At 43.4% G+C, this 13,328-nt stretch overlaps 1 protein-coding gene across 1 annotated transcript; it reads left to right on the top strand.

The window, feature by feature from the left end:
* Positions 1-1,433: 1,433 nt before the first annotated feature.
* LOC113836464 (vomeronasal secretory protein 2-like) lies at positions 1,434-5,003 on the top strand. The gene is made up of 6 exons (XM_027422734.1): positions 1,434-1,523; positions 1,990-2,123; positions 2,359-2,429; positions 3,237-3,335; positions 3,447-3,470; positions 4,843-5,003. The coding sequence occupies exons 1-6, from the start codon at positions 1,434-1,436 to the stop codon at positions 5,001-5,003; spliced, it is 579 nt and encodes a 192-aa protein (XP_027278535.1).
* The last annotated feature ends 8,325 nt before the right edge of the window (positions 5,004-13,328 follow it).

Genomic DNA, 13,328 nt, shown 5'->3' with positions numbered 1-13,328 from the left:
TACTCTAGATCGATTCTCTCATTGCTTTAACTATTGGGTATCTGAGCATAGTTGGCAGAACTCAGCTCACAGGCTCACAGGGAATGACAGGTGGGTGATAGGAGTGCAAGTGGCTTCAATCATACCACGCGTGAGATTCATGATTTGTCAATCACTTTTGTAAAGGATGGAATCACATACACCATTGTCACAAATGCTTTCATCCATGATCCACATGCTGAAGTATAAGCTATTTGATTTCAACCAGCAAGAAAACAATCAAAAGAATCCTTGGCACCACAGACCTGGAGACTGCAACCTTCTCATTATTCTTTACTTCTAAAGAGCACAGGCCCTGCCCTTTCCTGCCCTTGGGATGACAGACTTCCTGCTCAGCAGCACCTTGCGTGCTGGGGTCAAGGCCTAGGTCATATGAGCACCTCAGCAAGAGCCAAGGTTTGTAGTGAGTGCTCATTAATATGCTTTATAGGGGGCTGGAGAGATGGCTCAGAGGTTAAGAGCACTGGCTGCTCTTCCAGAGGTCCTGAGTTCAATTCCCAGCAACCACATGGTGGCTCACAACCATCCATTATGAGATCTGATGCCCCCTTCTGGTGTGCCTGGGCACATGAAGATAGAGCACTTGTATAAAATAAATACATAAATAAATAAATAAATAAATATCAGTGTAGTTTAAAAATATGCATTATAGATATGTATTGCTGCCCAATCCATGTCTACATTGTTTATAACTACGTTGAGCTGTCCAACTGGGGTACTTACTGTTTGAAAATAGGTGGAACTGTCCAACCAGGGTACATAGAAGCACAAAGACAGTATTGTGTGACCAATGTCTGTTTCCAGATCCTGGGCCAGCTAGGTCTCCAAAGAGGACATTGAAGGCCAAGAATTGCAGAATGGGTAGGAAGGAGGCAAAGCTCCTGATGGGGAGGGAGCTGGCCATCTTGTGTGGTGGGAAGCTTTAGTCATTGATGCAATTGTACAAACATTGTCCTGTCTCTCAACTCTATGCACTAGACCTAACACAGGTCACAAGGTATGAAAAGAGTCTCAATTGTTCAGGGTTGGCTGAAGCTCCACAAGCCCTTTCAGCAGGACCTCCAATGACCAACACAGTAGAGGATCCAATATCCTTTGTCAAAGTTGATGTCCCTAAGCTATTTGCTTTCACTGTGTGAAGATGTGTGACTGTGACTGGGTTAATAAAGAGCTGAATAGTCAATAGATAGGCAGGAAATAATAGGTGGGACTTGTGGGGAGGGAACTGTAACTATGGGAAGAAGAGAGGTGGGGATGCTAGTGAGACTCTGAAGACGTTGGACATATGGTACAGAACAGAGGTAACTGAGCCACATGGCAGAATGTAGATTAATAGCACAGCTGCATCCTGTCACCCCAGTGTCCTGCCTTGTCTGAGAGCATACTGCCTATAGATGAAGAGCCTGCTCCTGACTGTCACACTGTTTGTCCTGGTGGCTGCCCTACAGCCCCAGGATGACCTGCCCTTCCTCTCAGAAGACAAAGCGAGGCAGGGAGGGATGGTGGACAGGTGTATGTGGAAGGCTTGACTGCTGTCCAGTGCCTGAGGACCGGGGCTAGCACTTGTGAGGGTTTAGGTCCTCGGAGTCTGAGCAGACACTGCTGTTCTCTAGCACTCATGGGCTCCTGGGCCACAGAGGTGGAGCAGGAAGGGTCCTGGAGCAGTGACACCCAGAACCAGCAAGTCTCACTATCTGATAGGACTTTGTGTGTTGTTTCCTAGGCTCCTAAATGTTTTCAGCCTTTGGAGACAGACAGCTTCTGCTTCAACTAGACCACAAAACTGTAGTTATACTTGAATTTTAAGGAGCATGGGGTTGGGGAATGGAGCCTCACCAATTTGGGGCTTCATCTTGGTCTCTGGGATGTGTGTTCAGGCTGCATGCCTATGGGAAACCTGGGAGAGACTTGGGTTGGGCAAATGTGGGCTCAGGACTCTGTCTGCTACAGCTCTCAGGTGTCTGGTTCATAAAGGCCATAGTGATTCAAAGGAACCTGGCAGAGAAGAGGAGACCTGTGGTAGTGTTCCCTCACAGAGTGACATGCCCGGAACAAGGAACTTTGGAGATCAGGACCACTGTCATGTGAGTGCTCCCCATGTGTCTTTTCAACTTTATCTCCCCTCCTCTGTCTGTGTTTGGACACTGGTGACAGAAAAGGCCTTTCCTTTGAGGGACCACAGTCTCAGCATCCTAAAACTTGGAGGGTTTGATACTGGATTTCAGGGGTCATTGTTCTAAGGCTGATGAACCAGGTGATCCCAGTAGAGCACAGGCATGTGTTCTGAAAGAGGCTGCTGGTTGGTTTCCTGTTTTCCAGGTCTGAGGGCCAGTGCATTAAGGTAGGATTTCGCATCCAGAGAACAGAGGAGCCTGGTCAATACACCACCTGTGAGTCCCTGTCTCAGTTTCTTATCCTGTTGCTGTGATAAAAACTAACACTGCTTAAGGGAGAAAAGGGTTTACTTTAGCTCACAGTTCAAGGTACAGTACAAAATAGAGGGACATCCAGGCAACTGGAGCATGAAGCAGCTGCTCGTCATACTATACCCATAGTCAGAAGACAACAATGAATGCATTCACACCAGTGCTCCGATGGCTTCACCATTTTACACAGTCTGGGATCTGATGCCCAAGGAATGCTCCTGCCCACACTGAAATGATTCTTCCACAATCTATTAACACAATCAATATCACACCCATGGTCATGGCCAGTGGAGCATCTCCCAGGTTATTATCCAACATGGTACCCCTGGCTGCACTTGATTATACCTGCTAGGCAAGCTTTGGGGTTGCAGCATCCCTGCCCTATTTACTTTTCAGGAAGACCTACCCAGCTAATTCTCAGATGACTTTAGAAATCACAGGCTGGTCAGCAGAAGAGACCATGCTTCCTTTTAGACAGCTCTGTCCACTAGCCAATAGGGAGACTGAAGCTTAGGATTTAGGAAGCAAGGCATTGTAACTGCTTGGGAGGACATTCAGGCACAGCCTCCATCTTCCATGACACCTATGGTCCTGACTCCATAGCTATGGATAACACTTTTTCAGGAGGAACATCTGTCTTGTCATGGGGCCAAAACGAGGCCTGGAGTCAGCTGGCTGTGTGCTCATGGTTTATTCTAGACTGTTCCTTAGTGTGGGCTGAATGTTGTCTTTGAAAAAGACACTACACACCCATTTCTCTTTAATCTGCAGTTTCAGGCCATAAGGTCTTCTATATCTATGAGCTTCTGGTGAGAAACCACTACATCTTATACACTGAAACCTTTTGTTTGAGAAAAATTTCCAAGACAGACACCTCATAGGTGGGGACCTCAGAGACCCCACCTCCTGCCCATGCCCTTTACTACCGTTAGCTATTTGAATGTGCACAGCTATCCCCTGGCACCCTGTGTGTCCCTCTAGCAGCTCTGGATGAGTTGCTGTGTGGTAAGTGTGCATGCTCTGAAGTGGGAAGGTGTGATTTGTGCAGAACTTCCATGAGCAGATGTGGCCTTGAGCACTGATGTAGAGAACAAAGATCCTTGTGCACACAGATAATCACTGGAGGAAGCCAGGAAAGTTTAACACAAAGCTCACCTCTTCAAGGGTATGTGGTGTAGTTGCTCTTCCTAGAACTCTAGGGATGATGTTGTTTTACAACCTGGTGATCCTTTGCTGTCTGATGGGACAGGCTCTGCCTTGTCTTCCAGAATTTAGGCTTTTAGTTACCCAAGACCTTTCTCCCTACATCTTGAGCATTGCTTTTAGACCATAAAACCCACTCTTGAGTTAGGTCGTTTGTGCTTTACAACATCCTAAGTGACTTCTGTGTTATCTTAGGGCCAGGCCAAACCTGACACCCACAGGCACTGTGTTTACCTCAATCAAGCACCCTAGACCCTAAATCTTGGGCACTATCTCTGAATCAACAGTGCCCATTCTTGTGAAAGAAGCCAGATGTACTTTGTAAGGAATCTCAATGTAAAAATGCACTTGGGACTGAGTTAATTGTTATCTGAATATTTCTTTCAAAGGTTGTGCTGTGCTCAAATATTCCTAAAGTAACATGATCTGGGCCAGACTCTAGAAGTCCTGGATCAGCACCAGTTACAATAAAATTGTTTCAGTCTTATCTCCTTGTGGATCATTTTCTCCCCTGCCTACTGTAAAGCTTGCAGGGGAATCACCACACACTGACCAATAGGGCAGAAATTACAGCCAGTCACTGGAACTTCTACATGTCCTTTTCTGGGTTCTCAGTCTTCATAGCATTAAAAGACAGGTTCTTCATTAAAAGACTGTGTCCTAACAGATACTTTTTTTTTTATTTTTCCATTTTTATTTGAATTAGAAACAAGATTGTTTTACATGTCAATCCCATTTCCCTCTCCCTCCCATCCTTCCTCCCCCAACAACTAAAACCCTACCAATCACATATCCTTTCTCAGGGAGGGTGAGGCCTTCCATAGGGGCTCTTTAGAGTCCGAACAGATACTTTTTATGAACATGGGTCCCTAGAGACAGGAGGCAGACTACTGGCCCTGAAACAAGCTTCTTCCTGATTAAGGCATGGCATTACTTGTCTGCTTAGGAAGTCACATATGTTTGGTCATACAGTAGCCCTTTATATCAGTGATACCCACTTCCTGTGGTATCCATCCAATGCTCACCCTAAACTTTCCTCCCCTCTTTCTGCCGTCTACTTCAGCTTGAAGGAGGCCCCAGGGTTGGGCCTCCTTCATGCTTTTGTCTTTGTGTCACTGGCTCCCAACAGAGCTGTGTAGTCATGCCCCCTTGCTTATCTGGCCTCTGCTGACAGGAAAGTGTCCAAAAGAAAACCTGGAGGTCCTGGAGGAATTTAGGAAGTTCACACTGAGAAAAGGATTTCTCCTAGAAAATATCATTGTGCCTGAGCAGAGGGGTGAGAAAATGCTCTGCCCCTTCCCCCATGTCCCCTTTGTGTCACCCATGATTCTGTAACTGTTGTGTAACCATGTGCCTTCCTTCACCAGCAGGGCCCGTCTTATGATCTTAATCATGGGGCCATCCAAACTGCAGGTGTAATGTGGGTCTTCACCCTGGACACCTGGACACCTTCTTTTTTTTGTGCAAATTTTTTTTATTTTAATTAGAAACAAGATTGTTTTTCATGACAATTCCAGTGTCCTTCTCCCTCCCCTCCTCCCCTACCACCCCCACCCCAACAAAAACCCTACCTATCACATATCCTTTCTGCTCCTCCTGGATGGTGAGCCCTTCCATAGGGTGTCATCAGAGTCTATCATATCCTTTGGGATAGGGCCTTGGCCCACCCCTGTGTGTCTTGGCTCAGGGAGTATTCCTCTATGTGGAATGGGCTCCCAAAGTCCACACCCATGCTAGGAATAAGTATTGAACTACTACAGGAGGCCCCATACATTTCTGAGGTTTCCTCACTGAAACCCACGTTCCTGGGGTCTGGATCAGTCCCGTGCTGGTATCACAGCTGTCAGTCTGGGGAGCAAGGGTTCCCCAATGCTCAGGTCAGCCGTTTCTGTGGGTTTCACCAGCCTGGTCTGGACCCCTTTGCTCTTCACTCGTCCTTCTCTGCATCTGGATTCCAGTTCAGTTCAGTGAGTAGTTGTGGGTGTCTGCTTCTACTTCCACCAGGTACTGGATGAGGGCTATCGGGTGGCATATAAGGCAGTCATCAATCTCATTATCAGGGGAGGGCATTTAAGGTAGCCTCTCCTCTGTTGCTTAGATTGTTAGCTGGTGTCATCTTTGTAGATCTCCAGACCTTTCCCTAGTGCCTGATTTCTCTGTAAACCTAAAATGTCTCCCTCTATTATGGTATCTCCATTCTTTAAAAAAAAATTTTTTTTATCAGTTCAAATTAGGAACAAGCTTGCTTCACATATCAATCCTTTCTCCCTCTCCCTCCCCTCACCCTACCCCTCCTCCCCCACCCTTGACCTACTCCCCACCCCATCCACCCCCGTTGAGGGCAAGGTAGAGCCCTCAATGGGGACTCCCCAAAGTCCACCACATCATCCTGGGCCAGGCCTAGGCCCTTCCCCATGTGCTGGACACCTTCTTATATTTGATGTTTTCTTGCTTTTATAGAATGATGTGTTCCCAAATATGACAGTGGTAATTGAATCTCTAAAAGAACCCCGAGAAAACCCAGAATCCTCAGTTCCAGGGTTAAAGTTTCTATCTTTTCTTGGTCCTGCTCCCATCTTCTCACTCAGGAGGGACCCTGCTTAGTCAGTAAGCAGTGACCACCTCAGGAGGTATCCTCAAGAGTAATTCCCAGGATACTTGGGAAATCTGTCCTTTCTTTTCCAAGAGTCCTTCCCACATTACTTAGTCTAATTCCATGCCCTAGGCATCACCAAACACAATCAGAGGTCTACAAGGTCAAGGGAGTCAGGACTGTTCAGTGGCCCAGGTATTCTCACAGGGACCTCCCAGAGGCTTGATGGAAAGAAGACCTTTAATAGGCACCTACCTCCCAGGTAGCTACTCTCTGACTGCTATCCTCATGGTAAGGGAAGGGTTTCTCATTTGTGTTCCTCTCTCTGTCACAGCCCACCAGGACCACAACTGCTGAGCCATCTTTGCCACTAGTACACAGCAATGACCTTACTGTATTATTCTTCCTCCAGACCACACTCCACTGAGCTGTGTTTCCCCTCCCTGAGACCCACTCCTTCCTTGATGGTTACTCCCCAGTGGACCACCATCCTGCTTTAGCTTTTTTTTTCTTTATTTGATGCAAACTGCATGAGGCTTTATTATAGTTGTTTAACAAGCTAACCCCATGTTAGCTCGGGTCTTTCATCCACCCACCATGGCGGATGGCTAGGAAAGACAGCTCGAAGCCTCTGCATAGAGATCTTATAGGGCAGCATAAGGGGAGTGTCTAGGGGTACGCACAGGCTCAGGATTGGTGTGCCTCCAGGCTTGGAGAGTGCCCTGTGTTGACTGGTTAACTGGTTGTTATGGCCCATAGGCCCTCCCAGGGTGGTTGCTATGCTCTGTGCGTTATTGCTGTGCACTTGTCCATAACTGCTTTAGCTTTTAACTTGGTCTCTGCCCTGTCTGAATCCAATAAAGAGTTTATCTGTTTTTCTGGGTTCAGATTTTATGTGACATTTATAGGTTAAGGAGATATTGGAATTAATAGATACCAGACACCAAGTAGCATGGCACTCAGCAGTCCTGTAGACAGCATACTCTGGGTAAAGCTCACCTCTATCCCACCACCCACTCCTTCTTTCACTTTTTGTGTGGATCAGTGTTCAGATTTTAACCTGTCCACGTTCAGTTTGGCTTCTTGACATTTAGTTTCCTGAGGCACTTCATATGCTCCCATTACTAGGCTGAGAGAGTATTCCTCCATAGGTAATGGGCTCCCACAGCCCATTCATGCAGTAGAGATAAATACTGGTTCTACTGCCAGAGGTCCCATGGTCTCCCCAAGCCCCCCAACTGACACCCACATTCAGGGTGCCTGGTTTGGTCTTATGCTGGTTCCCCAGTTGTCAGACTAGAGTCTGTGAGTTCCCATTTGCTCAGGTCAGCTGTTTCTGTTGGTTTTCCCAGCATGGTCTTGACCCCTTTGTTCATCACCCCTCCCTCTCTACAACTGGATTCCAGGAGTTCTGCTCAGTGCTTAGCTGTGGATGTCTGCTTCTGCTTCCATCAACTATTGGATGAAGGCTCTAGGATGGCATTTAAGGTAGTCATCAGTCTCATTCTAGGGGAAGGGCATTTAAGGTAGCCTCTCTACTATTGCTTAGATTCTTAGTTGGGGTCATTCTTATGGATCCCTGGAGATTTCCCTGGTGCCAGATTTCTCATTAAGCCCATAATGGCTCCCTCTACTAAGGTATCTCTTTTTTGCTGTCTTTCTCTGTTCTTCCCCCACTTGACCTTCCTGATCCCTTATGTTCTCCTCCCCCACCTTGCTTTTCCCCTGAGTTACTGGTTTTTACATTGATTTTGTAACCTGATACTTTCGTGAAAGTCTTTATTCTCTAGTTTTCTCCAGGAGTCTCCAAAGTCTCCTATATAGTTGATCATGTCAACAGCAAATACTTTTTTTGCATTTTTTCTTTCCTATTTGTATCCATTTAATCTCTTTTTCTTGTCTTATTGACTAGCTAAGATTCAAGTTGTTTACTGAATAAGAGTGAAGAATGTGGACACTCTCGTGCCTGCTGGATTTAGTGATTATGTTTTTCTTCATGTAAGATAATGTTGACTGCAGTGTTGAACAGAGATTTCATCATGTGGATTTGCTCTTTCTTTCACTACTTTCTTCTGGGCAGGTATCACAAAGGGGTGGCCGACTTTGTCAAAGTGCTTTTCTGAATGAGACATGATCATGCAGTTTCTGTCCTTGAGTCATTTGCTGTATTGCATTCTTTATTTGTATATGTTGAACAAACAATGTATCCCAGGAATGAAGTCAACTTGAACATAGTAAACAATATTTCTGTTGTGTTATTAAATTTACTTTGTCAAAATTTTATTGAGAATTGTCTCCATTTTCACCAGGAAGATTTGCCTATACCTGTGTGTGTGTGTGTGTGTGGGTGTTTCTAGTATTAGCATCAGAGTGCTGCCAGCTCTGTGAAATGTTTGGTAGCACTCCTCTTTCTGAGGGCCATTGGTGTCTGTTCTTATTTAAGGCCTGGTAGCATTATGCAGTGAATCCATGTTGGACTGGGCTTTAGTTACTGGGGAGTCTTTTATTACTGTTTCCAGCTCATGCTCAGTACAGAACTCTGAGCTGTTTTGTTTTCACGTTGAACTTTGCTAAGTCATGACTGTCTATGAAACGATATATTTCTTGTATATTTCTCAACTTATTAGAATATAAATTTTATTTATTTATTTATTTATTTATTTATTTATTTATTTATTTATTTGGTTTTTCGAGACAGGGTTTCTCTGTGTAGTTTTGGAGCCTATCCTGGCACTCTCTGGAGACCAGGCTGGCCTTGAACTCACAGAGATCCACCTGCCTCTGCCTCCCGAGCGCTGGGATTAAAGGCGTAAGCCACCAACATCCAGCAGGGAATATAAATTTTAAAATCATGCCTTAATGATCCTTTGAATTTCATTTGGTGTCTCTTGTAATATTTTTTGTTTATCTCTAATATATTAATTTGTTTTCTCTCTTTTGATTAATTTAGTTAATTTTCTTCAATGTTGTTCCAGTTTTTCTTAATCACACTTTTTGGTTAACTGTTTGCCTTGCTCTTTACCACCTCCTTAGTTTCTGCACTAATATTTTTCTTTTAGCACATAATACTTTGAAATTTCACATGTGAATATATTGGACTTATGTTCAATAGCCTCCCCTCTCCCTTCCAATGGCCCGTGGACTCCTACACCATGTTTTCTTCTCAACTTTTTGATGATTTCACAACTTTCTACTCCTTTTCCTCCCCTTGTCTTTCTCCTAACCTTTCCTCCTCCTTCCTTCCCCTCTCTTTCCCCTCCATAAAAACAGAGCACAGACAGTAAGTACTGTGCACATGAGCATGGTGTAAGGCCATGCAATTGGGCGTGAGAAACCAAGCATGGTCAAACTCCTCTGAAGAAACCTGACCCTAGCTCAGCATTCATCTTCTGACCAAAGCTCCTTTGCTTTTCCAGCCCACAACTCTGAACCTTTCCTAGTTTCTAAAAGCCTAAACCCACATACTCAGGGGTCTCAAGTAATGACCTCATTTTAGTACTAGTTTCTTGTGTCATTTCCTCTTCTTGTCATTGGCAAAATGCACAATAGAAATAACACAATAGAAGAAGGATTTATCCTGGCTCATGGATAGGGGAAAAGCATGGCTCACGAAACAACTGAACCATGGTAGTGTGAGCAGAGCTCATTGTTTGTATTTTAAGGGATTAAGAACTGCTTAAGACCCAGAAGTTGATTCTTCTAGCATCTCATATCTTCTTGTGGGCCAAAGGTTTGCATTTCCCAAAATAGTCTTCCATGTAGTGATGAGGTGTTCAGATACAAGAGCCTATGGGAAACTCTCAGGTATGTTACACATGGATATAAACACAGAACTGTATGCTCAGATACACATACATTTGCACACACAGACTCTCTCACATAAACACACACACAAAACAGAGGTGCACATAAATCATATTTACACAGACATATCCCCAAATGCACAATGACCCAAGATCATACGCAGGCACACACAAACATGATACACATACAGATATGAACACATGTACATTGATATGTTGACACACAGATATGGAGTCACATTTAGGCACTATGAGCATGTTCAAAGACACAGATATGGATATGGAGAAATAGGCATCCTCTTGTTCACACAGACAGAAAGAGACTTGTGCACTCTTACACATAGCTGCCTAAAGACACATGCAAATAAAAACACACATACACACATTGGCATACATCTCCATAATGCAGGACAATATATTTTCACTGTGGTGTACAAAAGAAAGGAGAAGTGGAGAGTGGGAACCCTTGAGGGGCCTCAGTGTGTGGCATAACCCCCAACTTCTCTTTGAGTTTGGAGAGAGGAAGGGAAGTTGATTTAAGAAAAGCTGGGCTTAGAAGAGAGAATCTCAGCTATTGAAGACTCGCTAGAGGATATACATTCATCAACCAAAGAAAACCTCAAGACCAACAAATCCCTAACACAAAATATACAGGAAATATGGGACACCGTGAAAAGACCAAACCTAAGAATAATAGGTGTAGAAGAAGGTGAAGAAACACTGCTCAAAGGTACAGAAAACATATTCAACAAAATCATAGAAGAAAACTTCCCCAACCTACAGAAAGATATGCCTATGAAAGTACAAGAAGCTTATAGGACACCAAACAGACTGGACCACAAAAAGAAGTCCCCCCGACACATAATAATCAAAACTCCAAATCTACAGAATAAAGAAAAAATATTAAGAGCTGCAAAGGAAAAAGGCCAAGTAACATATAAAGGCAAACCAATCAGAATCACACCCGACTTCTCAATGGAAACTATGAAAGCCAGAAGGTCTTGGATAGATACCCTACAAGCACTAAGGGAGCATGGATGTCAACCCAGACTACTGTACCCAGCAAAACTTTCAATCACTATAGATGGAGAAAACAAGATTTTCCATGACAAAAACAGATTTAAACAATACATATCCACAAATCCAGCACTACAGAAGGTTCTGGAAGGAAAACTCCAACCCAAGGAACATAACTACATGCACAAAAACACAGGCAATAGATAATCTAATATTGCCAAACACAAAAAGAAGCAGGAGGGTGAAATCCACACACAATGACACCACCAACAATAAATCCAAACCAAACAAGAACCAACGAACAATGGACATTAATATCCCTAAATGTCAATGGCCTTAACTTACCCGTAAAAAGATATAGGCTAACAGAATGGATACGAAGACAGAATCCATCTTTCTGCTGTTTACAAGAAACACACCTCAACTTCAAAGACAGGCAATACCTCAGAGTAAAAGGATGGGAAAAGATTTTCCAATCAAATGGCCTCAAGAAACAAGCAGGTGTAGCAATCCTAATATCTAACAAAATGGACTTTAAACTAAAATCAATCAAAAGAGATGAAGAAGGGCATTTCATACTCATCACAGGAAAAGTCCATCAAGATGAAATCTCAATCCTGAACATCTATGCTCCAAATACGAAGGCACCCACATTTGTGAAAGAAACATTACTAAAGCTCAAACCACACATAAAACCACACACACTTATAGTAGGAGACTTCAACACCCCCCTTACACCACTAGACAGGACCACCAGACAAAAACTTAACAAAGAAACAAAGGATCTGAAAGAAGTCATGGCCCAACTGGGGTTAACGGATATCTATAGAGCATTCCATCCAAACTCAAAAGAATATACCTTCTTCTCAGCACCACATGGCACCTTCTCCAAAATTGACCACATAGTAGGCAACAAAGCAAACCTCCACAATTACAAAAGAATTGAAATAACCCCCTGTATCTTATCAGACCACCATGCATTAAAGCTAGAATTCAGCAACAATACAAATGGCAGAAAACCTGCAAACTTTTGGAAAATGAATAACACCCAATTGCACCATTCCTGGGTTGAGGAAGAAATAAAAAAACAAATTAAAGACTTCCTAGATTCTAATGAAAATGCAGACACAACATACCCAAACTTATGGGACACTCTGAAAGCAGTCCTAAGAGGGAAGTTCATAGCACTAAGTGCCCACATGAAGAAACTAGAGAAAAGTCACATTAGAGAACTGACAGAACAACTGAAAACACTAGAGCAAAAAGAAGCAAACTCACCAAGGAGGAGTAGACGCCAGGAAATAATCAACCTGAGAGCTGAAATCAATAAAGTAGAAACTAGGAAAACATTACAAAGAATCAATGAAACAAAGAGTTGGTTCTTTGAGAAGATCAACAAGATAGACAAACCTCTAGCCAAACTAACCAAAAGGCAGAGAGAGAGCACACTAATTAACAAAATCAGAAACGAAAAGGGGGATATAACAACGGACACTGTGGAAATCCAGAGAATCTTTAGGTCATACTTTGAAAATCTGTACTCCACAAAATTCGAAAATCTAATGGAAATGGACAGTTTCCTGGATAAATATCACTTACCAAAATTAAATCAAGATCAGATAAACAGTTTAAATCGACCCATAACCCCTAATGAAATAGAAGCAGTCATCAAAAGCCTCCCAACCAAAAAAAGCCCAGGACCAGATGGCTTCACTGCAGAATTCTACCAGAAATTCAAACAAGAGCTGATACCAATACTCCTCAAACTGTTCCGCACAATAGAAGCAGATGGGATATTGCCAAACTCTTTCTATGAGGCTACAATCACTTTGATACCCAAGCCACACAAAGATAAGACTAAGAAAGAGAACTACAGACCGATATCCCTCATGAACATTGATGCTAAAATACTCAATAAAATATTGGCTAATCGAATCCAAGAACATATCAGAAAAATCATCCACCACGATCAAGTGGGCTTCATCCCAGGGATGCAAGGATGGTTCAATATACGAAAAACCATCAATGTAATCCACCATATAAACAAACTGAAAAAGAAAAACCACATGATCATCTCACTAGATGCTGAAAAGGCCTTTGACAAAATCCAACATCCCTTCATGATAAAGATCTTGGAGAGAACAGGAATAACAGGAACATATCTAAACATGATAAACGCGATATACACCAAACCAATAGCCAACATCAAACTAAATGGAGAGAAACTCAAAGCATTTCCTCTAAAAT

The sequence above is a fragment of the Cricetulus griseus genome, chromosome 6 (assembly GCF_003668045.3).
Source record: "Cricetulus griseus strain 17A/GY chromosome 6, alternate assembly CriGri-PICRH-1.0, whole genome shotgun sequence".
NCBI classification, from domain to species: Eukaryota; Metazoa; Chordata; class Mammalia; order Rodentia; family Cricetidae; genus Cricetulus; species Cricetulus griseus.
This window is presented reverse-complemented; position numbering and strand designations above follow the sequence as displayed.